Here is a 27,646-nt window from a genome sequence, read left to right as displayed (position 1 = left end):
CAATTGTAATCCCAGAGAGCTCTCCAATATAACTCAGGTGGTTGGCTCAAAACTTCTTAACTAAATGCCTGACTCTTCATCTCCTTCCAGGTGGCATGGACCATTGGCTACAGCGTTAAGCTTTAAGACATCTTCCGACCTTAGAATCTCAAGGATTGTACATTCTAAGACCACCCCTGCCTTTATGGACTGTGCAGCTTGCTTCACACCGCCAATTCTTTGCTTTAAAACCATGATTGAGCACCCTAACTTGGCGATTAGGGGTAAAAGTGAAGAGTTGGATGAGAAGTGGGGACTATTGTTTCTAGAAACTTTAATGGGTAAAGCCTGCATTGGCTTAACATTGACAACTGGATGCTTTGCATTAGTGATAATTGGTGGTAGGGGGCTGGGTATCCTGAGAAATGCCCAGGTGACTACTTCCTGAGCCAGGTGATTCTGTGGCCAGTTGCAAACTCATCCTGATTTTGGCTATGCGTTTCCTAATTAAGTATTAAGTTCCCCGGGAATGATCAAGCTGGAAAACATTGCCATTAAGAAAAGACCCTTTCCAGGTAATAAAACCAAAGTACTGATCAGCTTTCTTGGCCCCATCAAATAGTATCTGACACATCTATTTTTATGCTGTCAGCATGTTGGAAACTATTTTCCCTTGACCCATCATGTCCTTTGTCTAGAAGGGTTAGAGCGTGAAACTGATCTAGGAAAAGCCAAGCTTTCCTTCATGGCAGGCCCACTGCAAAGTATGAAAGGAACTCCATGAGTCCTGAAGCCCTTTAATGGAAATCTGTTTTCCTAAAGAGTCCGTTTAAATCCAGCTGGAGAGGGGCTGGCAGAGGCTTCAACCGGCCTGTGAGTTACTTTTGACCTTGATTATGACCAGCAGTGTCTCTGCTAATTGCAAGGCCTAACCCAAGGTGGAAAATGGCATCAGTTTCCACCACCACCCAGGAGAAGCCAAGTCCTGCGGCCCGCGACAGTGGTGAGGTTCTTTTCAGGCCGCGCCTCGCCACCCAGAGAGCAACGCGGAGGCCGCCTACAGGTGCAATCCCGCCACTGCGCGGGGGCGGGAGGCTGGAGGAGCCCTCGCGTCTCTGCAAGCTCTCCCCGAAGCCCGAACAGAGTTCCCGGGTGCCCGCCGCCCTCTCCTGCTTCCCCACGCCTCTGCCCTAGCGCGGTCTGGAAAGGAAGCTGGGAGCCCTCCGAGGCTCCACGGACTGGGATTTGGGAAGGGATGGCGCGCGGCCGAGGCTTTCCCTCGAATTTGCGGCACGTCTGGCTCCGGGAAAAGTTTTTCAAAGTTCCCAGCAGCGTCTGCCCAGGTCGCCTCTGCGGGGCGAGCAGACGGCGGCGAGCGCGCCAGTCTCGCCGCCGCCAGCACAGAGCTCTGGGCTCGTTCGCTCGCTGGGAGCCGCCCGGTCTCCCGGAGGGCAGTCCCTCCTCCCGGGGCGAAAGCCGCAGCTGACGCAGGCGGCTCGGAAGGCGGAAGCCGCCCGCCCCAACGGCTCCGGCCGCACCGCGGCGCCTACACCTGAGGCTTGCCCGGGCGCTCAGGCCGCGCACCGAGGGGGCGGTCGGGCGGAGGCACTCCGGGCGTCCCAGAGCTACGGGCTCCTCCACGTTCCCCCCGGGCCCTTCCTTTCTCTTGGCCCGAGGTCCCCAGAGCACTGGTCTGCGTGGGGGGCCCCCGGACGGCCCCGCCACCCGCCACATCTCGCAGCCCCCCAACCCCTTCTAAGTTCCTCCCCTCCCCTTCAACCCGGAGGAAAGGGGCGTGTTTGATGCCGGGCACGCCCCTTATGAATATTAACACTCGCGCATGCGCCTTGTTCCTCGTGTTGGGTAGAGGTGGCCAGCCTGAGTCGCGTCTCCCAGACGGGCGCTCCGGGTCCCTCTCCGAGAGCCAGGCGGGCACGCGTCATTGTGTTACCTGCAGCCGGCCGGCTAGCTAGGCTCAGGTTTTTTTTTTTTTTCCTCCTCCCTCCCTCGCGTTCCATGCAGCTGATCTGAAAGGGAATAAAAGGCTGCGCATAATCATAATAATAAAAGAAGGGGAGCGCGAGAGAAGGAAAGAAAGCGGAGAGGTGGAAAAGGAGGGGGAGCGCCTCAAAGAAGCGATCAGAATAATAAAAGGAGGCCGGCCTCTTTGCCTTCTGGAACGCGCTGCTCTTGAAAGGGCTTTTGAAAAGTGGTGTTGTTTTCCAGTCGTGCATGCTCCAATCCACGGAGTATATTAGAGCCGGGACGCGGCGGCCACGGAGGCAGCGGCGACGGCAGCCTCGGCGGGAACAGCAGCGCTAGCGGCGGCGGCGGCGGCGGCGTCCGGAGTGCCCGCGGCGCGCGGCGCAGCGATGCGGTCCCCACGGACGCGCGGCCGGCTCGGGCGCCCCCTGAGCCTTCTGCTCGCCCTGCTCTGTGCCCTGCGAGCCAAGGTAGGAGTCTCTCTCCCGCTCTTACTCCCCGCACTCTGCTCCCTTCCCTCGTGGCGTCCTGGACGCGGGCGGCTGTGGCTCCCAGAGCAAGCTCCCGAGTCCTTGGGCACCAGGCTCCCTGACCCTGACTCTTCATCCAGGAGGTTACAGCGGGTCTGGGAACGCCGGCTCCCCAGAGGGAAGTCTCCGGCCTCGAAAGATAAACTCTTCCAGGCTGGGTAGAGTAGTCTTTCCGCCCCTCGGGGCAGTTCTCCTATTTTTCTCGCACTTGGTTTTTATGCCCCTAAATCAGGGCAAGCTCTGAACCTAGTTTTGCAAAATTGTTTTCACTTGCCGCCTAGGATTCTTCGCGGCTTGGAGGGTGGGGGGTCGCAGGGACTCTCTACCTCGCGGGAAAAAACAAAACAAAAACAAAACTTTCTCATACGTTGACCTTCTTTTCTGGCCGGCAGGTGTGCGGGGCCTCGGGTCAGTTTGAGCTGGAGATCCTGTCCATGCAGAACGTGAACGGAGAATTGCAGAATGGCAACTGCTGCGGCGGCGCCCGGAACCCTGGCGACCGCAAGTGCATCCGCGACGAGTGTGATACGTACTTCAAAGTGTGCCTCAAGGAGTATCAGTCCCGCGTCACGGCCGGGGGACCCTGCAGCTTCGGCTCAGGGTCTACGCCTGTCATTGGAGGCAACACCTTCAACCTCAAGGCCAGCCGCGGCAACGACCGTAATCGCATCGTTCTGCCTTTCAGTTTCGCCTGGCCGGTGAGTGAACGACTCCCAGATGGAATCGAACGCGGGGCCGAGCCCTACATTCCCTTGAGGAGATTTAATAGCCCCTGGCTTGAAACTTGGCGCTAAGTGGAGAGAGGCTTTTGAGGTGGCGAGTCTGAGAGTCCATGCTATAGCTAGCTAGACCTTGAACGAGATGGGCCAGGCGGGTCTTCCATCCTGGATGGTGTTTGCGTAGCTTACTGACTTGGGGCCACTGAAGAGGATTGGGGGGAGGGGAGTGCCCAAGGACGCTAGTTTTGTACTTGGTATGATCTCTTTGCTTAACTAAAACTCAGAGCGCCCTGGAAGGCGACTTCGAACAGTCTGCCCTCCGAAAGCTGTCCAAGTTGGCACCCTCCCCTTTCCCGTGAGCCGCCCCGAGGGCGGGTGTGTCCTTCCTGCAGGGTGTGGGGGAGCCGGTTTCCCGCGACTTCAGGGGAGATTTTGGTGCGTTGGAGGGCGCGCTCACAGCCAGGGGTGGCGGCTGCAGGGGTGTCTCCGGCTAGCGTCCAGGCTTTAGTCTGGGAACCCCCGCCCCCTGCTGGCCCCTTCCTCCCGCCCCTGCTCGGTGTAGCCCTGGCTGCCTCGCTCCCAGCGGTTTCCCCAGCTCTGGAACAGCTGTGTTTGCAAACTTCCCCGGGAAGGGCGGGCGCACACACTCGTCCGGAGGGCACACGGCCTCCGCTAGCCCTTCCGGGGCTGTGGCAAGGCTTCGAAGGGGAGGCCCGCTGGAAGTAGTGTTTTCGGGTGCAAGTGCGTGCACTCTCATCTCCCTTCACGGCTCTCGGAGCAGCTTGAGGCCGGCGTACAGCTGGCAGACTGCAGCAAAGCCCTTGCAACATCCCAAAATGGGTGGAAGGAAGATGGGTGCGATTGCAGAAAGGGGAGGAAAGGGAAATGGTGGGGGTGTGCCCGTTGTCCTGGAGGCGTGACTCGCTGCCAGGACTGGTGCTTGGCCAAGCTTGAGCTCCGAGGGTGGGTGGTAAGAGGGGGGAGCTCTGTGCCCCGGAGGATTGCTTTCCGCCACGTGCTCTGATGGGGTGCGCTCTGCTGCCTCCTACCCGCGGGTTTGGGCTGTGATTTGAAACTCCGAAGAGGGGCTGGAGAGGAGCCTGTCTGGCTCAGTCAGTGTGCGAAGCTGAGCTGGCTCTTGAAGTCTGCGTTTACAGGAGTTGGCCTTTGCTGTGGGTGCGATAAGACAGTTATCAAAAACATGCTATTAAAAGGGTCTTAGTTTGTCAGGGGACGGCTGCTGTAGGTGAAGTTTTCAGATCTGCGGGCTGTGTCTGTTGTGGGATTTCACTTTTACAAAGAATGTTTGTCTTGTTTGTTAATCCCCTATTAGGGAGAACTTTAAGCTAAAGAGGTTGGCCACCTCTAAATCTGGCTGGGTCCAAGCTTAGGGTGAGTGCTGGCTGCCCTTGAACTGTGTTTGGCGTTTAGGAGGAAGGGGCCTGCAGGTGGTTCCACCCTCCCTAGGATCAGCCCGACCCCCGCGCTTTTCACAAGACCATAAAAGGAATCTTATTAGTGATGTGGAAAAAACGGCAGGCCTGGCTGAGGTTTATTTTGGAGAGAGGGGTCAGAGGGAGGATGGCTTGGATGAAAACAGACAGGCCTGCTCCTCCACGGGCTAGCTGGGGAAAAGTGACCTAGAAGTGTGACTGTCTGCATTTGACACCTGGCAGAGAGTGCCTCACAGACAAGGAGGTGAAACTGTATGTGTGGATAGCAGGTTGCTACTACCACTGACTGCTAGTACTCTTGGGTGCCTTCAGGCCTCATGGGTCACCAACCATGAAATAGACTCGGCTTTTCTAGAAAGAGGGAGACCCACTGGGTCAGCACTGAGAATGTAGTTCTTTTGAAGCTGGGCCAAGTACATGCATCACTCATAAACAAGTCTCCACCCTGCTGCCCCAAAAAAGGCCTCCTGTGAAACACAAGCTTTACTTCCCAAGAGAAACTGAAGTTCGGGTGTATTGTTTTAGCTTGTTTTCCCCAGTGCGGTTAGAGAAACGCTGCTGTCTGTAACTTCCAAGAATGACTCCAGGGTGAGTGTTAGCTTCAGTGAAAGCCTTCAGCTTCACTCCTGCTAGTGGATAGCACAGCTTCGCTCACTTTTGCTAATTAACATTAGAAGCTTGTCTTCAAAACCTGATCTCCAGGGTTGGGGGTGTAGCTCTCTGACAGAGTGTATGACTAGTATTCTCAAAGGCCCTGGGTTTGACTCCAGGCTTCCTCCCCAAAATAAAACAAACAAAAACATCAAAAGAACTTTTTTTCTTGGATCGGTAAACAGTCGAATGTGATGCATAGGTAATAGAATTCAAGAGAAAGATAGTTTTTAAAAGCAAATAGGAACTCCAGGCTACCTTGGCCTCTTAGTCACATAAGCTGCCAACCCCTAAGCAGGCACATTTGTCATTTGGGCTAAGTCCTCCTAAATTGGCTTACAAGGGAAGGGAAACACTGTGGTTAGCAAGACTAGTCCAATGAAGGTCATGTAATTCCTGCCTTTTGTTTGGTATTATGGCCCCCCTTTCGTTGTCTAGAGAGGAAGAAGAGGAAATGATTTGGTCAGATCTGAAACACAATCTGCATCTCAGCATATGAGATGCTCTGAAGTGGGCCTCCCTGCTATATCAGCATCACATCTGGCTATATCCCCCTTGGGCTACATCTTACTTGGCATCAACTGCTCTAGTCCCAGTCTTTTAGCTTTGTGTCAGTGACTTCTGATTGTGTTGTCATCCATGCTGCAAGGGAGTTCAACTTGCAGCAACCAGCTAGATTTATTATTCTCAATTTGGGGTACTAGGTGATAAGAAGAACATCATTATGACAGGTAATTGGGCTTAACAAGAAATGATTTGGGAATAACCATTAATAAATCACTGAAATGGTTAATTCGTACCTCCCCAAATTAGTTCAAATATCCCTGTAGTGCCTGCTCATTAAAAATGCATTAGTGCAATTACTTTTTTTTAAACCTCAGCCATATAACTACATTGGTGGCCCTAAATTGTAATGACTTGGGTCAAACAACTGTAGTATCTGGCTTTATCTTTAAATACCGTTGCCCCCATTCAGAATCTTGCTGAGCTCAACTTTATTTTAGGAAAAGCCAATGAAATGTGAATTGTAACATAGCAGAAGGATGCCTGCTTGAGCCCTTCTCACACTTAAAGCCTGAGAAACTAAATAACCACAGTTAGAGTCAAGTTACCATCCAGCGGCTAATCACAGCATGTAAATGACAAGTCCTTGGCTATGATTATGCGCTCTGCCATCTTTCCTGTAGATGTGCGTGGACACAGGATGACAGAGGAATAAGGGTCTCTTGAAGTTGGCTTTCTCAGTACCTTACCTGTGGGCTCAACATGTGTGTGTAAACAGCACCCTTATGTATATACTCAGCACAAGGGATGCCCTATGTGTGGAGAGAACACTCTTTTGCTTTAAGAAATCTGCCCCAAGCATGTTTGTATTACAGTACTGGAATTGGGGTGACATTGAGATAGGGTGGCTTTGCAAGCACAGTAGAACAGCTGTGACCCGCACGGACTCCTGGTTTCTAATAGTTTTCCTTCTCTTGCAGGTAAAACCCTGTCTGTGTTTCCCCCATTTTCTTGTTTCTTAGCAACTTGCTCAGGAATTTGCAGCCCACCATCTCCACACCCATAATTCTAGAGGGACTCAGAACATTTGTAGAAAATGGTGAAGCTTTAGGTTCAATGCTGTTGGAAGCTGAGTGGGTCAGAAGAGGAGGCTGCAGCAATGTATTTAGATACAAAACTTCCCAGAAAGCCAACAGTCTGAATGCTGCCTAACATCAATACAAGTACTGGGACCTTCGGGACATTTTGTACAGAGGACAAGTGGGAAATTTGCCATGGAAGAGAAGACTTTGTGAGAAAAGGCCAAGGCCATAAGGAGTCTTCACATTTCACATGTGAAAACAGGAACGCAAGCAGAAAGCTTGGCCAGCCAAATTCAAAGTAGCCGCTGTTTCTGTTGAAGAAGGGCCAAACTTGGTCCCAGTGTCAGGCTTCTAGAATACTTAACGATGTGAGGATGTGTAAACCGTGGGTGTTCGTGCAGCTAGCTTGATAATCCATAATGGCAACTAGTCCTGAGAATTCTCCTTGCTAAAGTTCTAGAGAGATCCCCCAACCCAAGGTTTTGGGATTCTAGCTGTTCAGAAGTAACATTTGACTCCAGTTCTTAAATATATACTTTAAAAATAAAACAAAATCGACTTAACCTTTTCTTCCAAGGTCTGGAGGACGTATTTGGGAGGCATGAAAGTGAAGATTCTAACATAGTAAGGAGGGACATGGGTCTTGGGTTCAGAAACTGTTGCTGGCTGGCCCACAGCAGCCCCCTTGGCCCTTATTCATGGTGTCAGTAACATCTCTTACTGGAGCAGCACATGTGTGAGGAAGACATTCCCAGGGTGGCTCCTAGTGGTTAAAGGGGGCATGTAAATAATCAAACTGAGTCCTCTACCAGCTCAGCCCAGTTTTGATGCACTTTTGGTAAATAAGTAGAAAGGCTTCTTGTTCGGGCTTGCTCTGTGTGAACTGGATGGCTGTGCTTGGCTGGCTTCTTGGTATTCTATCTATTAACCTCACCACCCTTTTGTAACTGGTGCATTTAATTATCAGTGGGATGCCTTTCAAACAGGTAAGGGTAATGATGGGAAAGGGGTTAGGGGCCTCTCATTGAAAGTCTCAAATCTGGATATGAGCTCTGGGGCCCCTTGGCGAGCCTTTGAGGTGGGCTTTGATGAGAAAATCACCCTTTGTAACCAGATCACTCTCTATTGACATGTCAAACCCCACAGAAATGGTTGCTTTCTATGACTAGAGCCTCAGCTTGCATGCACTAGGAGTGGTCTTTTCTTCGTCCCTCACCTTGCCAAAACCCTAAAGGACAGGGATTGTGTGTGCCCACACACGGACTCTCTGAAACCTTTTTTGTTTCACATGTTTTGTGACTGGAATATTTTATACTCTGGCCACCCAGACACAGGCAGGACAATAGGGTTGGCTGGACTGACTGAAGTGAGGATTACAGAGAAGAATGGTGAAGAATGGGGCCTCTCCAGAAATACTGCTAATACAGGACAAGTGACAGGAAGCAACAGTTGAGTCAGCAGAGCGCATGCAGGGCCCCTGACAGACCCGGGGCCAACAGGCTACGTATAATGGCTGTGTTGGCACTAGGGGCATTCCCAGGATGTGCATGCCTCTGGCGGGCCTGTCTGTCGCAGTGGTCTGGGGTTTTGGACTCCACACGCGTGCTGTTTGGATGGTGGTTTGTTTGTGTCCGTCAGCTTGGCAGGAGGGGAGGCAGCCACTTCTTAGGGCTTGGTTTGGCTGCCACTGTTGCCAGGAAAAGGAAGCTCCCAGCTGCCAACACAATCACCTTTGTTTCTCACATCCCCCCTGCTTAATGTGGCAATTAAGTGCTTACTGCTTTGCCCAGTGCCAAGGTAACCACCATGGAGTGGGGCAGGACAAAGAATGAACCCTAGACCAGCAGCTCAAGTGTGGAGGATAGGAGGAGGAGGTGCCTGGTGACAGAGCCTTGGTAAGGCAACCTGGTGACTGTGGATGCCTTGGGGACTTTGATGCCAAGATTCTTCTGCCTGGAAATTTCCCAAAAGGCCATTTTGAAAGCTGACCAGTCCTTTTTGGTGCTTCACAAGAATGGAAGTCAGCTACCACACTGCCAGATGTCCTTGAGCCTGGGGCTGGAAAGGGCCAGAAGTGACTCACTTGCAAATCCAGATGGAAGATCTGGTAACTATCCTGCCTTTTGTTTTGCCCCCAGACTACTACTCTGGGGACACTGAGGACACAAGGAGAAACCCAGGTGACTCCTCAATGCCTGTTATTGATTGAACCCCAGCAAAACTCGGGATTTGCTTTTTGTTTGCTTTTGGGTGTGAAGTTAAGATGGAGCAAAACTTGCCTTTCTAAGCCCCTTCCAAACCCTCCTAGGACTGGGGACTTGGCCTCTGCTGGGGATGATTTGTAGCAACCAGTCACATGCGGCTGATTTGTGCCTGGGTATCTGCTTGAGTGACATGAGATACACATGGTCTAGAATCTCAGCGTTCGGACATATAAGCTGGGGATGTACAGAGGTCAGGCGTGGGCCTGGGAAAAATTAAAGCTCCCTAGCAACTAATAATCATTGCCAAATTATCTTGATTGTTGATCTATAGTGTGGGGATGGAGTGGGAGGGAAGAATGCCTCTTAATAAAAGCCTTGGAGGGAATCCTTTCTCTGAAGGCAGGGCACCCATGCCCCAGGAGACCTGGAACTCTAATCCAGGCTCTCAAGAGAGAGCAAAGTCCAGGCATGACTATTGCCACTGTAAGCCCCTACCCTTAATTCTAGCCCACTCCAACCTCCCAAAAGGAAGACATTGCATTTAAGGGATCATACTGTCAGTCCCATAGGAGTGTGGTACCGTTCGTTTCCCTCCAGCGTAGGTAGTGTTGGTCAGCAACCTTTGAACCCAAGATGAACCTGGAAGATGTCTTGATCTTACAAGTATTTGTGCAAGGTCTAAGGATGCCTTCTGCCTTGAATCTGAAGCTGAGTGAATACTGCTGTGCCAGCTGGTTCCAAGGCACCTTCGTTTGCAGTGGTGTTTGTGGGTATTATGTGTGTTTAGTGCTTGTGCAAGTCTGTCAAAACTCTTGGTATCAATGCATTTAATCAGAGGATTAATTACAGCAATATTGTTGAAGTGAAGGATGTGGGCCTCAACGTGACCAACAAATGAAGGGCTTAATTATACAGAATCAGCCACACATCTGGCCTCATTTCGACTTGGCTCTCACCATGAATCAGTAGAGAAATATAATTTCTTGCGCTCTTCGGGAAGAGTCCTATAATTTGTAGGAAGTCCTAGGAAACTTAAAGAGGCTGTAAATAAGGTGTAACTTTCACTAATAAAATATTAATGACAATAACAATGTATTTGGACCCGCAACCACTAACAGGAGAGGGCTGGGTATGTGTCCCAGCTTGCCTGGTTTTGCTTGCTTTGTGAGCATTTTCCCACAGTTATCAGTGAACGAAATGGAATCCTGCTGTAAGTATGAAGCATATTTCGGCTGAATTCCAAGGCAGGGTCTATCACAAGATATTTTTGTAGTCAGAACAGACCTGCTGTGTCACTGAGAGAGTAATAAGCTGCCCTTGATTTATGAATGAAACCTCCTGCCTTTCTCCCATGCCTTTACCCTATCGGTGCCATCTCTTCCCCGGGCAGCAGTGTTTCTGGTGGCACTGTGGTTATCTGAGCAACGTTAAGCATTGCATGGGTTCATGGCAGTGGCAGCGCAAGGCTGCACAAACCTGTTCTGTTCCTTTTCTCCACCATGTTTCTGCAGTCTTCATATAGCCTTAGCAAGCTTCACCTGAGTGCTTATTTTTTGTGAGTGAAGATTTGAGTAAAAGTGGAAATTTGCTAATGACTTGGGTTTTGGGGAAGAGGGAAGAATTCAGAGACAAGCTTAGAAGATAACAAGTGCTTCAGTAGAATAGCTGGCATCTTGCTAGTATCCAGGGAATTTGTTTAGTTACCTACCTGATTATTCCAGGAATGTTAGATCTTATTGACAGATACGTTCATCAATAAATATACCCCATGGGTGTGCAGTGGCTTCTCCTTTGTACTTTCTCCCACAGACTGCCACAACCCACCCCACCACCCAAGCTAGGTTGCTGCCTTTGTCTTAATTCTTTGAGTCTACCCCTCCTTCTTCCTAGAGTCACCTGATACTTGTGGGAGCTGGGATGGTCTCACACAGACAGGGCTTTCAAAGGGGTTCTGAAAAGGAAAAAGGGGCCTCCCTAGGGACTGCCACCACCAGGACCCAAAGCGTAACCCTAGCAGTTCTCTCTCAGTACAAATACCTGAGTAGGTTGGCTTGGGGTAAATTCTTTGTGTGGGTTTTTTTTTTTTCTTCCCTCATGCACCAGAACCAGGGACTGGAACGTTTTGGGAAACCTATATGTTGCATGTTCCCATATAGGGAGGTATACTATTTTCTCATCAGGACTCTGGGCTGCTTGCTTGGTCTGAGCCCCAGTGCGCCCCTGCTGAGTGAAAGGAGTTGTCAACCTGGGGTGAGTGCTAAACAGAAAAGCAGAGGTTGGTCTGGCTTCAAATATCCAGATGCCTTTTGGGTGTTCTGTTTTGGGGAGGCAGGCAGAACACAGGGGGACCCAGAGATTGCAGCATTGACCCCCCCTATATCTGAGTAACTGAACTTTGCTTGTCTGTTTTGCAGAGGTCTTACACTTTGCTGGTGGAGGCGTGGGATTCCAGTAATGACACTGTTCGTAAGTATCTCCTCAGGGAATTCCTCTTTAAATGCTTGTGGAAGTGCAGTGCTTGGCAGATCTGCCAAAGTCCCCAGGGCCCCTCCCCCACCCCAGGCTGAACCTGTCTGTGGAGTCTGTTCCTTAACTTCCTAGAACTTCCATCTGAAATATTAAGTAGCCAGAATAGACTCCCTGGGTTCACTCAGTCCTTGCAAAAAAAGGGACCTAGATTATCTCTGGATGGAGATCTTAATGGTTTTACAACTTTAAAACCTTGTAGACTGCTAAAGGATCAAAGTAATGACTCCTTAAAAGTCCATTTAAATTTGAAGTGAGCATTTAATCTCTCATCAGAAAGATAAAGCCGCAGAGGGAGGTGCTGGGCTCTAAAAGACCAACCTTAAATTTCACTGGGTGGGCAGGTGAGCCTCAAGCCAGTCTGAGTTTCCCACACTGCTCACCACAAACCTCCCATTGAAGCAGAATTTCAGAGCCTCGAAGTCATGACCTGCTCTGTGCCTTCTGAAAGATGGCTCTGTTTTCTAGGCAGGTTGCTTTTCAGGCCTGTAGAGGGGCACATGGGGGTTGGTGAGGCAGTGAAGGTGTGCTCTGGTGACAGTGGTCAACTGTAAATTGACACGTTTTCCCTCACATCAAAATAGACAGTTTTTTTTTTTTTTCACCAGAGCCAGGTTGTCACCGGAAAACCTGATTCTCTCTGAAACTTTTTGTTTTGTTCAGGAAGAATCCAGATTTTCACCTTTGCTCTCTATTTCCAGAATGTCATGTGCCTTCTGCTTCTCTGGCTTAACTGTTTCTTATATTTTGCACTGCTAATCAGATCTTTCTCCCTTGTCAACATCACTGTGCTTTCCTATTATGGCCAAAGGTAGTCAGTATCCAGTACAGGCATAGTGATGACTGCATTTAAATTCAGTGGGCAGCATGACTGGATCCATGCTCCTCTTAGGGTCACAGACTCCTTGCCCAGCCCTCATGGGAGGCAGGCTGCCTGTCATTTGGGATGTCCTCTTGGTTTGGCATCCAGCTATTTAAACATCCTTGCTCTCTATTTCCAGAATGTCATGTGCCTTCTGCTTCTCTGGCTTAACTGTTTCTTATATTTTGCACTGCTAATCAGATCTTTCTCCCTTGTCAACATCACTGTGCTTTTCTATTATGGCCAAATCCCTACACTGATTTTGTGATACCTTGAAAATATGAAAGACACAGAGAATGAACAGGAAAGTAGAGAAACCACCAAACTCAAAATGTAAGTTTCTCAACTGCAATGGCAACTATGACTATGTCACCCACTCTTCTTAGAAAGTGAGATCTGAAAGCGATTCGTTCTCATCTCAGTTTTCCTTGCTTCCTATACAGGGACTAGTTATCCTAGGGAGAGATGAGATTCAGGAATCCCGAAGTATAGGGATTTCCATTGCCTAGAAATGTGGATAACCATGGGGAACCGTGGATGGGCTGTGGGTCCCTGGAGGCACAGCTCTGGAGTGTGAGATGACAGGTTGTATAGCCAATGTTCCACAGATGCTGGGGTAGGAATCCTCTCCCAGGTCCCTATCAGACATCCTGACCAGGTCAAGGATGAATATCAATCCATCCGTCCATTGGATTATTTGAACTGCCAGTAGAATTCCATTCCGGCACCAGTGTGTATACAGAAGTTCCAATTCTACTCCCCTAGGCACTGTATTGTACATAAGGTAGAGTGATAGAATATCTACCCAGAGCTCAGTGTTTGGGGGCTTGGGAGAACAGACAGATATCCATAACCTTGGCTGGCATCAATCATAAGCAAGCCTGACTGGCAAAGAGCCCTACCACCACCCTCAAAGTGTAAGTGACCTTCACAATGAGACAACTCAGATGCTGGCCTTCCATATGCTCCTCCTTAGGCAAGGTACTCTTCTGTCATCCATATCAACAGCCTCCATCTTCTGGATGGTCTTGTCCTCTTGTTCTCTATATGAATCCAGCAGCCTCCTGTCATGTCTACTGCTGCTGCTCTGGTCCATCTCACTGCCTGCTTACATCCGAGTCAGCATGACTGCCAGCCACATGGTCTGTCCTTGTTGGCTCTGATCAACTTCCAATATCGTCTCCATCCTTGTTCCTTTATTTTTATTTAGCATAACATATGATGGTCATCCTAATAGTTAAAGCCAACTGCTTAATGGCTTCCCATAGCCCTTGGGTCAGATTTTGGTGTGCCTTTTCTTTTGCTCGTGGCTTGTCTTAACATACCATGTCTATTGTTTCTGTATCCTAGGCATTCTTTAACTGTTTTATCCTTGAGTGTATCATTTCTTTCTTGTCTCAGGACCTTGATGTGTACTGTTTGTTCTTCCTGGGATATTTGGCTCCTTGTTTTCTTTACCCTCTGCCCTTCCAAAGCATTTGGGGATGTCAAGGAAGCCAATGGTGTAGGCTGATCTTTGGTAGCTCATCAAGATGCAAACGTCCTGGCTTTGTATGTAACTTACAGGCAGATCCCTGAGTCTGGGGACAAAATTCCTTTTCACATCAGCTCTGCCATTCACCCTAATGAGCAGAGTCTAGGCCAGATTATGCTCAGGTGTGCTTCTCAAGTTCCAAGGCTGGCTCCCACCCTCAGTCTTCCAGTCCTTTCTAATATGGATTGGGACTGTAGCATATAAAGATCCAAGTTTCTCTTTTTCCACCTGAGCAAAGGATTTTAGTATATGGTAATTTAGTTGATTGATGGATATGTAAGCATAACCAGGAATCCTTGAGACCAAGGCTTCCACACAGCTGAGACTTCTCAACTAAGGCCACTATCTAGGTTTTCTGGTTGGTCCTTGAGTTGTGTTCTTTGTGTTCCCTCCTCCTCCTCTCTTCTTGGTGTACAAGGATGTGTGTATGCTTCATGATGCATCTTTATGCCATGGAAATTTACTGGGCTGTGTGCTAACATTCTTTTCCCGTCCTTAGGCTGGAACTACCCCAGCTCAGCTGCTCCTGGTACTTAGTAGCCTGAGATAGTGGACGAGCAGAGTCAGGTGGCAATGTAGAATCATCACAAAATAAACTCAGGCTCCATAATCCAGGCAGTGCAGAGCATGCCGCATACACTGGAGCCTCTTGCCTCAGAGTGTGTGAAGTTGTTTCCATTACTTCTAGTTAGCTCCCCTGTGGGTTCTGAAGTTATCAGCATTTCCTGAAAATAGGTAGAAAGTACGCTAACTATAGAGTTCTGGATCATTTGGCAGCTCAGGATGCTCCTGACCTCTGGTCTCAATGATGGTTGATAGCAGCCTGGGAGAAGCTAAGGCACCGTTGTGACATGGTTGCTGTGTTTAACAATTCTTTCATTAAGCTCTTATAACTACGAGGTAATAGCCCCCTACATTTCTTAACCGAACCTGCAAAACAAACAGGCAGTTAATGGAGAGGCACATTTTGTTGCCATTCTTTGGTCTGTGTATATTTGCAAAGACTCAAGTACAGTGTTACCTGCGCGTGGTTCTTCTGTGTGTTGCTGCTGGATGTAAGCCTGAAGGTCCATGAACTTGTTCAAGGCTTTTCCTGCGCATACCACAGTCCAGACTGGCTGGGACTATGTTGGATGGAGCCACCCAAGAGTTCTTCCCCTGGTCACCTGTAGGGCTTGTCTAGCTTTGTCAAGGAGTACAAGCCCAAGGCCTAGAAAAACAGTGGTGTGGGTGTGCAAGAATCACAAAGACATTGCAAGTAGGTCCTAAGTTGCCTCTCCAAGGTGGCCTTGAATTTGACAAGGTGATGACTGGCAGGTTTAGGAAAACAAACACAGCACCAGGCTGAGTGCTGACTTAGAGCCTTGTTGCCTGCTCTCATCCTTCCACACTCCTTGCTCCTGGGTTTGGAGCTATTTTATTACCTGTCTCTTCTCTTAGGCTGGATTGCAGGTGACCTCAGTGTAGAGGCCAGGTCCTATTGCTTCTGAGAACTGCTTGGACTCTAGACATTTACTTTGCCTAGCAGGCATTTTTTTTTAAAGGAGCCTGACTTAAAACAGACACAAACACAATGATGCCTCCACCTACCTGTCTGCAGGCTGAATTACTGTTTATTAATGTTTTTGTTTTTCATGTGTTGCAATCCACCCCTTGGCTTCTCAGTGAAGAAAATAGAGCTTTTCCAAGGGAATCTTGAAAGTAAAATGGAAATAAAGATCACTAACCTTATCTGGAGTGGTAAAATTTCCTTACAAATAAAATTTCCCAAGGGGCAGCCTTCTTTAATATTTAGGAGTTTTTGCAAGAGTGTGACCCACAATATGTTAGGAAAGTCGGCAGAGGACACAGAACACAGGGACAAATACAAATGGTCACTGTCACTGAAGGCCAGTTAAAACACTATTTTATCTGTTGGGCAGAGATCAGATCCTCTTTATGCTGCTGGGGGACAGACCCACAAGGCTTTGCTGGCAGGGAGTTGGGGAATCTTCCAGGGATGGAGTTGTGTTGCTTGTGTGCGTATTTGGAATCTGCACTAGCCTTCTTACGATATTTTTTGCTGCTGGCCCCACATTCATGGGCAGATGTGTTCAACCTGCTTGTTGCAGCCTTGAATAGCACGAGACTAATGACTTGAGCGCCTAGAGAGCAGGGATGAGGTGCATGGATTTAAAGGTATTTCCAAGCAAGAAAACATATGAAGCGCCTGGCAGTGAGGTTAAGTGGTGAATTGGTATGCAGGGATGAGAGAGTACAGCTTTGTTCCATAACTGTTCGATGTTTGTGCTGTGTCTGTAGCCAAAATGGTCAGAGCAGAAGATGCTATTGTGATGTTAATGAGACTCAGCTTTTTTTCCCCCTCTAGAACCTGATAGCATAATTGAAAAGGCCTCTCACTCAGGCATGATAAACCCCAGCCGGCAATGGCAGACACTGAAACAAAATACGGGGATTGCCCACTTTGAGTATCAGATCCGCGTGACCTGTGATGACCACTACTATGGCTTTGGCTGCAATAAGTTCTGTCGGCCTAGAGATGACTTCTTCGGACACTATGCCTGTGACCAGAATGGCAACAAAACCTGCATGGAAGGCTGGATGGGACCCGAGTGTAACAAAGGTATGTGTGCATGCAGCTGGGTGGATTGGCAAATGCTGTTGGCCTATCGCTTTTGGTGCCAGGTTCTCACCCTTAGTAGTCTGGTGGGAGGGCGGGATATTCCTGTCATCTTGGACCAAAACATGAAGATGCTGTGTGTAGAAGATCCTGGTGGTGCCCTGTCCAGATCCCCTCTACCAGCTGGTGTCCCCATCCCCCAGCTGCTGTGAGTGTTGGCTGCTAACAGCCCGCAGCTGCTCCTTCTCCAGGGAGTTGTCCTTGGCCAGGCAGGAACCACTCTCTGCTCCATCCCTGCAGTGAACAGTTACTGAGTGACTGACACTGGGGAGGGGGGTGTTGCAAAAGCCAGCCCCTTTGCTTTAACACTGTGGAATAAGATTCACACTCCAGAGGTTCCCCCGGGATCTCACTGAAGTCAGACCCCAGCTGAGACCATATCCTTGCTCAACTCCTCCTTCGGTCTCATCTGCTGCCTCCCCATTCCTTTCTCCTGTTACTACCTCTCCTCCTCAGACTGTTTCTGAGGAGTCTTATACGAAACAGGAACAGGCCAGGCCAGGCCAATGATGTTTGAATACAGTTCTGTGGGGAATACCTGCCCTGAGCTCATGTGTCACTGCAGCAAGTTTCATTGGGCATCAGTGAGGTGGTGGCATTGGAGGGGAGGGGATAGGAGGTTACCTTTTTCATGTTCCTTACGATTGAACCCATCCGAAGGAGTCTAAGCTTTTGGAGTCCCTTACTGTCTTTTGTCCCTTACACTACTGGAATTAACAGTTCTAATTCCTAGCAATAGAGTCAGGGGACCCCAGCTCATATGCTATCCCCTCATGGACATGTAATGTACCTTGATGAGTTGCTCAATAATTAGATAAACTCCTTTGTTTACCTTTGAAGTGCGAGGGATGGGGCATGAGAGGGCATATATGATCTCTTGGGCAGTATTCCTTTCTTCAGTAGCTGGTGTGATACTAGTTTGTTTAAGAATGGCTCTTCTGGAATTGATGACAGAAAGAATTGCTCAGTATATTTTAAATTGCATTTTAAAATTAAATAGCAAATACTTAAGTTCTCTAATGTCAATTTTTTTTCTAAGCGTCTGCTTGGTTTCTTTCCCCTGAACAAGTATTGAATTGCTTTCTGAGGCTACTTGGCCGCAGGATTAGCCAGATTTGTTCTTTAGCCCCGTGGGATGGTTGAAACCAGGCATTTAGTGGCAGGCTCACCTGAAGATACTATGGTGAGGCAGTGTTGGTAGGGGAAGGCAGGATGTCTTTATCTGTCTCTTAGAGGGAAACTGGGCCCAGGCAAAACTCAAGGAATAGACATGAGGGATTTCCCTATTTTGCCCCCAAATATCATTTTGAAGATGTGCTTACATGACCTTGAAGTTTAAGCCTTGGTTTTTGTTATTTGGATCGCCAGTTTTATATACTAGGCCATTCTCACGCAGTGGCCTGAAAGGCATAGGTAGTGTTGTGTACTAATGAAATTCTGTTTTTCCCAGCTATATGCCGACAGGGCTGTAGTCCCAAGCATGGTTCTTGCAAGCTCCCAGGCGACTGCAGGTAAATGACCAACTGATCTTCAATAATTTTTTGTTTTTTTTTTTTCTCTTTGATGCAACACAGAGACTGACTTCATTGTGAATGTGCCTCTTTTTCTTTGGAGGATGAATAAGTTGCGGGGGGGGGACAAAAGAAAACAGGCACATCCAGAGCTTATTAAATCATACCAGCTGTTTCATGGAATGCATTTCTTTTGTGCAAAAAAAAAAACCAAACCAAACAAACTTAACGGGCATAGCTGGCATCTTCATGTATTAACTGTTCTGTAAATTGATAAGACGAGTTTGTAATCTTCCTTAAGTGCTGATGGACTGCACTGAGATGCAGCTTTGTTTCGTGTCTCCTCCTCCACCCTGGCTTTTCCTCTGTCACCTCCCCCACTTTTCCCATCAATAGGCGAAAGTCCAGCATTCTTTAGAATGGGATTAGTACAATCTCCTGGCCCCTTTGCAGGCAGAAGCTGGGCTGGTGCTGAGAGGTTAATGGCTGAGCTGGAATCTGCTCAGTTGAGGCTGATGAATGTAGACTTTGCTGCTGGCCTTTGAAGTCTGTTCTTTATGGTCCGGGACAATACTGAAGCCAAACGGAAACCTAGCCTGCCTGTTTCCCCTTCCGATGCCGGTTTTGGGGGCTTTTTGAAATGTACATTATGCCAATTTGGAAAAGCCTTGTTTCAGGAAATACCTTTGGTGTCTGTGCCATTTTGACTGGCCCCGTGCCTTATTCTCCCCCAAGCCTTTAAGAATTAGCAAATTCAAGGGGACACTAAGTGAACCTGTCACCTTTGCTCTGGAAGTCTTCTCTGACTTCATTCGAGGACAATTTTTAAACAGTCTAAAGGTACAAACTCATACAATTAGGTACCCGGTGCTCTCACTGAAATGTAGCCTTTGATTTTTGAGGGTCTGTGGTGGACTCCAGTGGCTTGTATTGCTCCTAAACTGTAGAATTAACAGGGAACTGTTAGAAGTACAGGTCCCTGGCTCCACCCAGCTACCACTGACTTCCCAGCCTTTAGTTGGGCCTAGGAGTGTGCATTTGACAATGCGATTTCTCCCTTAGTAAACACTGAGGCTGCTGCTTTAACCCATCACTTGTAGGCTTGACTCTGATGACCCTTAACTGCCCTGTGTTCTCTTCCTGAGCCATGGGAGGGCTAACTTAAGGCTGAAGAGAGATTCAAGGCAGCTGGAAGTAAAGTAAGAACAGGTTGTCCTGGAATTGTTTCTTCCTGCTTTCTTGAAAGTTGATTTTCAGGAAGCCTGAACAGGATTTGCCCACTAGAGACACGCCTGGTCACAGCTGACTGTGACATCTAGCAGCATCTCCTTCAGAGCCCAGCCTGAAACCCACCTCCGGTGACTCTGCTGTGAAGGCTGTTCGGGAGAAAATGACAACAGCAGTTATACTAGGGCCTTGCAGCCTGCTCACTACGCAGATGAGTATCAGCAAGGCTGGCTGAGATGTGTGCTACTGTCATCAGAATAAACACACTGCTGGGCAGAGGAGGTCCCTCCCAGCCAGAACAACAGGCTTTGTTTCCAGAATTGAGCCCTTTCTCTTTGGAAGTCTCACCTCCCACTCCCTGCCCAGACACGCACCAGTGCCCTTATTTACTTAAGGTGCAACTTTCCCACACGCCATTTGCATAGTCTCCCAGCCCAGTTCCTTCTCACTGCCTTGAAAGAATATCAAAACAGAACCTTCCAGCTAAGGAAGTTCAGGTTGGGTCCTGCTCCAGAAATAGTTGCATGGCAAGTTACCTGTAAGTTGTCTTTTGGATTATGTATTACATGGGCTTTTTTTTTTTTTTTTTTTTTTTTTTTTTAGTCACTCACAGGAGAAAACTCCACTGGTTTTGTTGTGCCCAGGCAGACTCAGGTTGCCCCTTCCTGGGTGTACAGGCTGGTTTAGTGCCAGCCTGCCAATAATATCAAACTTAATTATGAAACATCATCTCAGGAAAGTCTCTCGGTTTCTCATGAGAATGCTAATCATCTATCATTACACTGGGATAACTTGGTAGATGTCTCAGTTAGGGTCAGGATTTTTATTTGTTTTCGTTTGAAGTCATCCATGGCCTCCTGTGGTTGCTTTTTTTATGCTTGGGCATTGAACCTTCATTAATTAGGAGGTTAGGTTGGGTCCTCTGCTGTCCTGCTTGGTTTTATTAGGTAAACCGAAGAAGCATAACCATCCTTCACTTGGGACACTGAGGGAGGCCAGTATTGCTGTGGCTTCATGAGTTAGTTCCCTTGTGTCTTCTAAGCTAAGAGTACTGATCTGACAGAATGGCTTCTTATCCTCCTACCTCCCATTAGCTTGGATATCTGCCTCTTAAGAAAATTATTCCCACCAAATGACATACTCTATTCTTAGGTCAGTCTTTTAAATAGTGACCTGTCATTTCAAAGGATGGTCTCGTTTACAGACACAAGAATCCGGGGTCTGATTAACTTTAAGCCCCATGTTCTAGTGGCTGTCGGTGTTTGGGCTTGGATGGCTGTCTTGAGAAGTTAGGAAGCAGTCAGGATTCTCAAGGGTTCAGTGGCTTCTCAGCCTGGGTGATTAGCTAATAGCTAGATTTCTATAATTTTCCCATGACCAGGATTTGCTCTTTGCCTCCAGCTCTCTGGAACAGAGAGCCCTTCCTTTTGCTTGGGGAGGGAGAACCACCAGGGGGTGTTGTTTTTTTTTCCCCAGAGTCACAGCTGAGAGATTTATAAGGAGCTGGATCTGATCCCGCTTTCCCTAGGCTCTGCTCTAGGCTGATTGTGCAGGATCTCATTTGCCCCATCTTCATGCCCTTCTCAAGCTGCTTGCTGGTCCCTGCCTTTTCCCCAGCCCCTTTGTTACAGATTGATTTTTGAGAGGGAGGTTCAAGTTGCAAAGGGCTTGAAACTTGAGGGGAACGTGGTTTTGAGGCCTTGCCCTCGCCCACTCCAGGTGAAGGTTTATAAATGTTTGTGTTTTGGTTTTGTTTGTTCCATCTGACCTCAAACGAGTCTGTTGAACAAGGTGCTTATGAGGGAAACTCAACTCCTCCAAAGCTAGGTAGACTAAGCTGACTCTCTTCAAGCTGACCCTCTTCTCCCCCTGCCTTTTTTTTTCTAAAGTGAGAAATAACTATAAATCAGCATGTCAGGCCAGAGTCATGTATTGCCTATGGAATTGTCTCCCAGAGCTGTTGCTCCTGTCTCTTTCCTACAGAAATGGGTGTAGAGATCCAGGTCTTTGTAATGAGGTTTGATTCTACAAAACCAGTGAGGTATTTCCCTGCCACCCTCTCTCCTCACTGAGTTCTGTGCACTGAGGTATTGTGGGAGGTGGCATGGCTGAGTTATACGGCTGTTGTCACCAGAGGCTCCTTCCCCTTGTATAGTTTGTCCTGACTAGGACCTGGGATTTATTCCAGTCCCTACCCTTTAGTTCAGTCCTGGGAGCTTGAGAAGAGAATGAATTTGTAGAGGGTACCCCATGCTGGCTGCTCCCCCAGACAGCTCTCTTTTCCTCAGGGGAAGCTAGCCGACAGACAAACTTTGGCCCAACTGTGAAAGTATTCATGCAGAACTCCCTGCAAGCCTGAAAAGTCTGCCATCCTGTCCTTCATGACAAAACAGAAACAGCTGTGTGCTATAACTGGGTGCATCCTTGGCTGCTCAGAATGCTAAGAGAGGGCTATGCTGTCTGTCTACAGGTGCCAATATGGTTGGCAGGGCCTGTACTGTGATAAGTGCATCCCGCACCCGGGGTGTGTCCACGGCACGTGCAATGAGCCTTGGCAATGCCTCTGTGAGACCAACTGGGGTGGACAGCTCTGTGACAAAGGTATGACCACTGTGGAGCCTTGGAGTAGCATGAGGACTTGGCAGGGGTTGGGGGCACTGAAGTTAAGTGATAGAAGAGCATTAATACCACTTCTATTTTTTTGGCATTGCTGGAGCTAAACCCAGGGCCTTGTGGATGCTAGTGATCTGCTGTAGCTACACCCTTGGCCCTATTTAACTTTTTGCAAGGGCTTTTATATTAGGACTGTTTGAATTTATCTTTAATGTTGTGGGTTGAGTATTGGGGGAGTGGTGAGCCATATTTTTTAAATTGTAATGGCCTATACCTGAGACAGGTGGGAAGTTTTTTTTTGGTGTTTTTTTTTTTCATAATTTTGGGGTCTTTTGGCAGATCTGAATTACTGTGGAACTCATCAGCCTTGTCTCAACCGGGGAACTTGTAGCAACACCGGTCCTGACAAATACCAATGTTCCTGCCCCGAGGGCTACTCAGGACCCAACTGTGAAATTGGTAAGTGGCCCAAGCTGGGTAGGACCCCTTTGCCCTCATTTTCTGTACACATCATTTGAAAATAAAATAGTTTCTTATTTCATTTTTCTAAGACACAAAGTTGGGTGGGTAGGGAAGGGGGGTTGGATTTGGGAGGAGACTTTGTAGAGGAGGTGAATATGATCAAAAATATATTGTGGGAAATCCTCAAAAAAACTTAAAGAATAAAATTTGGAGCTGGGAAGTGGTAGGGTCACCAGGGGGTGTTGAGTTTATTTATACCAAATCCAGTGACTCGGTAAAGAAATGTAAAAAGATGAAAAAGCTCTCGTTACCCCTGCCCTTCTCTGAGCCTATGAAACATCTAGAATCCCTAACGTTTTGAGGTGATGCTGACAGTGGAGGCTGTAGGGTTTTAAATGAACCCCAACTCTGGCAGGTATTGAAAAATCTGAGGGGACAGCTTAGTTGGAAAGTTTCCTAGTCACAGCACAGCAGACAGTTACATCACACACTTGCCTTTGTTGTTTGCTGTGGTAATCTACTTAAGCTAGTCACCAAGGCAGGAGACTGGATGGTAGAGGCAAGGCATGGAGTAGGTGCCACATCCCTCCCTCCCTCCCTCCCTCACTGACTGCCTTTCTCACACAGCTGAGCATGCTTGCCTCTCTGACCCCTGCCACAACAGAGGCAGCTGCAAGGAGACCTCCTTGGGCTTTGAGTGTGAGTGCTCTCCAGGCTGGACTGGGCCTACCTGTTCCACAAGTAAGTCAGTCCCAGGTTTTGTCCTATGTCTGTTCTGGAAGGTTCTTGTGTTAAGAGAGAGTGTTGGTGGGAGAGTCCTGGGCTGGTCTAATATATGCATTAGCGATATGTTTACCTTGGTGAGAGAGGGGTGGGTACACTCAGCAGGAGCCCCTTCCTACCCACTAAGGTGGCTATAATATGTCTGTGGTGGATAGAATCGGATTCCTTTGCATGTGAGTTTTGGACTTGTCTCCCCCAATCCTGTGAGACAAGGATTTAGACCAACCATTGAATGTTTTCAAAGGGCTCCAAAAGAAGGGAAGGGCTTGAGTTGCAATTTCGCTGTGAGGCTTGACCATATATTGGGGTGCTTTTCAGTGAAGAGCTCTGGTCACATACAATACCAGAATTAGGCAGTCTGTGGTCTTTAATGAGTTCCTGGAATTTTGAGGTTGAGTTAAGTGAAAACCACCATCCCTGGCACCTAAGGAGCAGTATGTGGCGTGGTTAAGGATGTGGGCTCTGGAGATGGTAGGTTCCTCTGCCCTTGCCATGCCTTCTGGAACCCCAGTCGCTGTCAACCTTTCTTGCACCTTCTTTAACCAGGCAGTAGCAGTTCCCATTTGTGCTTGCCATGAAGTCTTGGGGAGCAAATTTGCAAATGGAGCATGGCACACATTATAAATGAGATCTCTGGCTAGGGCTTTTTGCATCCTCTATGTATGTGATTTTTGGGAAAACCTGTAAGCAAATCACAGGAATAAGGTTTTCCATGTGTATGAAAGTGACTTTTCCATGCCTCCTCCTTTTGGCCTCTGAGCCATGAAGGAAAGAGTTCTCTTAAAAGTAAAAATTAAGCAGATATGAATGTCCGTTGTCACCACTGAGTTGATGATCTGTGTGTCTCTTTCCCTCGCTGCTTAGGGACGGATTAACTGAACTAGGGCAGTGGGGGATTTAAAGCTAAAATCAAGGCTTTTCAGCACCCTCCTTACTCATGGTGTTCCTTAGACTTGTAGCAGGCGTCCAGTTCCTAGGTGAAGGCTCTTCTTCGGGAGGGTGCCATTGCATTATCTAATTGCCAAGTGGATCAAAAGAAATTACATTGCTACCCTCTCTTGTTTTCATTGGACAGACATTGATGACTGTTCTCCAAATAACTGTTCCCATGGGGGCACCTGCCAGGATCTGGTGAATGGATTCAAGTGTGTGTGCCCGCCTCAGTGGACTGGCAAGACATGTCAGTTAGGTAAGAAAACCCTTGTGACCATAATTCTTAGCCAAGGTTGGCTCTGTTCATTAGAGCTGTGAGGAAAGATGATCATGTGTTCCGTAGAGTGTGTGTGTGTGTGTGTGTGTGTGTGTGTGTGTGTGTGTGTGTGTGCGCGCGCGCGCGCGCACACGCGCGCGCGAGTGCATTTGCACTCTATCGTTCTCTGTAATTTATTATCAGGGTCTAATGGACCTGGGAGAGATAACTTAAATTCAAATGGCCTAGCATTTTTAGCTCCTGTGGGAAAGTCCTGGGATTCCTTGAACCATGTCAATCGTCCATCCGAGGAGCGTTCAGCTGGGTCCCAAACAGGGATGACCTCATGAGGAATGAGCTGTCTGCATTCTTTTTGCCACGTTTAAATCCCAGCAACTGGGCTGCACTGGGTTTTGCCCAGAACTGCCTGGTGACTTTCTATCATTCTGTTGGGGACTGATTGTTAGCCAGCAGCCCAAAGGAAAGTTATCAATTACCGTCCCTTATTAGATAAAGGCTGGGGAGAGGTCTCCATGCTTCAAATAGAGGACACCTACTATTTCTTATTGAGCTAGCTTGTTAAAATGTCTCGTATTTCAGACCAGCTCTATGGTGTTTCTTTTCAGGGGGATGAGAGGGAAGGGGGGAGCGAACCCTATTTGTCAGTGCTCATCCTTGCTTCTTTTCAGATGCAAATGAATGCGAGGCCAAGCCTTGTGTAAATGCCAGATCCTGTAAGAATCTGATTGCCAGTTACTACTGTGATTGCCTGCCTGGCTGGATGGGTCAGAACTGTGACATTAGTGAGTGACTTTGTCTGTTTTATTTTTATTTATTTTTTTTGTGAAATGGGTGATGGTGGCTCTTATTAACTCATGCCCCTGCTCTAGTTCTGAAACTTGTGTTTCTTTTGCTTTGTGGTGCTGGGGCTGGAAACGACTGCTTTGTATGAGCTGTTTAGGGGCACTCTCTGGCTGAATAGAAGGAAAACCTTACATTATAGCGGGGAGGGAATGTTTTTGGAGAGGGAGTGGCCAGGCTAGCCCAGCAAGGAAAGCATACAATTTATCAGGCTTGTTAGATGCTAAAATTGGGTATATTCTGATAAGGTGATTAAAACAATATGTGAAGTTTCACTCCCTTGTCTGGGAGGATTAGGGAGGGGTTCCCACCCAATGTAATAACTTTATCTCACCGGAAGCACAGAGAAATCTGATTGAAACTTTTATCAGCCCTGTACTTTTCAGGTAAGCCAGATTTGAATGTTATGTGCCTCTTTAATGTGTTAATTGTTTATTTTTTTAGACATCAATGACTGCCTTGGCCAGTGTCAGAATGACGCCTCCTGTCGGGTACGTAAATCATTACTTAAATGGAAACAATCTTAAGATTTATGTGATACGAGGAGAGCCATGTCCCCGTGGGATTAAAAATGTAAGGGAAAAGCCAACCCTAGCCTCCTGAGAGTCATTTAAAGGCATGCATTCAGAACTGCTAGTCCAGGACAGAGCTTAGCATATGGCCATGTCAGCGAGTTGCCAGAACCACAGCAGCCATGATAAAGCACTGATGTTCTGTGTTTGTGAATACATAGAAAAATGTGCATGTGTTTCTCCCCCTTCTCCTTTTCCAGGATTTGGTTAATGGTTATCGCTGTATCTGTCCACCTGGCTATGCAGGCGATCACTGTGAAAGAGACATCGATGAATGCGCTAGCAACCCCTGCTTGAATGGGGGTCACTGTCAGAATGAAATCAACAGATTCCAGTGTCTGTGTCCCACTGGCTTCTCTGGAAACCTCTGTCAGGTGAGTGGAGGCAAAAACTTGAGATCACTAAGCTTTAGCATTGAAACCTTTCTCTGCCACTCTCCCTTGTTACCTCAACATTCTTCATTGCCCCTCCCCTCCTCTCCTTCTTTAGCACCCTGCTGACTTGGGAATTTCTGTTAGACAAATGCTAGTAGAAGGGGGTGCTGATGAATTACTCTGGCCTGATTTGCTTAGCTTTGAGTTTTGTTTTTTGTTTGGTGGTGGTGGTGTGTTTTTTTTTGTTTTTGTTTTTTATTTTTTATTTTTTGCATCATCCTGCTTCTGCTCCATTGCTCTGCCCTGTGATGTAATGATTTCCTGGGATGTGGCAGACCCCAAGGAGTATACAGGGGGAATGTTGTATATAGGGTGTCTCCTTGTAGAAGTGGTTGGAGTGGGCAGGTGTTTGCTGCCTAGAGAGGTGATGGCGACACCTTGTGTTACTTTGATCCTCTTTCTTATTCTTGCCACTTGCCAGCTGGACATCGATTACTGCGAACCCAACCCTTGCCAGAATGGTGCCCAGTGCTACAATCGTGCCAGTGACTATTTTTGCAAGTGCCCTGAGGACTATGAGGGCAAGAACTGCTCACACCTGAAAGACCACTGTCGTACGACCCCCTGTGAAGGTATTCCCCTTTCCCCTGGACCTGTCTCTAGACCATCTCCTGCCACATCCCCTTATAAGTGGTAAATGGTGAGGGGGAAGGCTTGCAGATGGAAAATACTTATCTGATCACTTAGGGAAACAAGAACATATGGAGCTAATCTGTCAGGCTGCCAGTTGGGAGAACCACGTGTATGAGTAGCCCAAGGGAGAGAATGTGAAGTCCATTTATCATTCCAGTTCAGAAGTGGCAGAGTTTGTGACAAAAACAATTACTCTGAGGGACATTGTCAGTGACGCTCTATAACTGTGGGAAAGTTTTGGGTTTGTATAAGTTACAGTAACCATGGCTGGGTGTAGGCCACTAGCATTTAGAATGTCACTAGTGTTTGACACTGTGTGTGTGTATGTGTGTAGCTCGTTTAAAAATAAGTATATTGACCTATGGCTACTATATTGGGAAGTATAACTTTAAATGTATAGGTTTGTCCTTTAGCTTTTGCTTAGGATAGAGGAGAGCTAGGCTCAGTGGTGTTATATACTTTAGTCCCATTGCTCAGGAGGCAGAGGCAGGTGTTAGAGGCCAGCCTGATCTACAGAGCAAGTTCCAGCACAGCCAGGGGTACACAGAGAAACCCTGTTTCCAAAACTCGAAGAGAAAAAAAGAAGAGATGAAGTGTGGAGGTGATCTTTCTTCTTTGGCAAACATTGAACAAATCAGATGTTAAGATGTGAT

At 47.9% G+C, this 27,646-nt stretch overlaps 1 protein-coding gene across 1 annotated transcript in view; it reads left to right on the top strand.

Moving 5' to 3' along the window:
* Positions 1-1,849: 1,849 nt before the first annotated feature.
* The window catches only part of Jag1 (jagged canonical Notch ligand 1), a 34,350-nt gene continuing 8,553 nt past the window's right edge, over positions 1,850-27,646 (top strand). Inside the window, exons 1-13 of the mRNA XM_005068689.4 lie at positions 1,850-2,432; positions 2,885-3,190; positions 11,521-11,572; positions 16,397-16,651; positions 18,159-18,219; positions 21,917-22,047; positions 22,399-22,518; positions 23,149-23,262; positions 24,380-24,493; positions 25,183-25,296; positions 25,799-25,845; positions 26,127-26,300; positions 26,782-26,932. Of these exons, the coding sequence (XP_005068746.1) occupies positions 2,352-2,432; positions 2,885-3,190; positions 11,521-11,572; positions 16,397-16,651; positions 18,159-18,219; positions 21,917-22,047; positions 22,399-22,518; positions 23,149-23,262; positions 24,380-24,493; positions 25,183-25,296; positions 25,799-25,845; positions 26,127-26,300; positions 26,782-26,932 (1,720 nt within the window). The 5' untranslated portion in view covers positions 1,850-2,351. The remainder of the gene's footprint in view (positions 2,433-2,884; positions 3,191-11,520; positions 11,573-16,396; positions 16,652-18,158; positions 18,220-21,916; positions 22,048-22,398; positions 22,519-23,148; positions 23,263-24,379; positions 24,494-25,182; positions 25,297-25,798; positions 25,846-26,126; positions 26,301-26,781; positions 26,933-27,646) is intronic.

This window comes from Mesocricetus auratus, unplaced genomic scaffold (assembly GCF_017639785.1).
Source record: "Mesocricetus auratus isolate SY011 unplaced genomic scaffold, BCM_Maur_2.0 Super-Scaffold_100004, whole genome shotgun sequence".
Lineage (NCBI taxonomy): Eukaryota > Metazoa > Chordata > Mammalia > Rodentia > Cricetidae > Mesocricetus > Mesocricetus auratus.
This window is presented reverse-complemented; position numbering and strand designations above follow the sequence as displayed.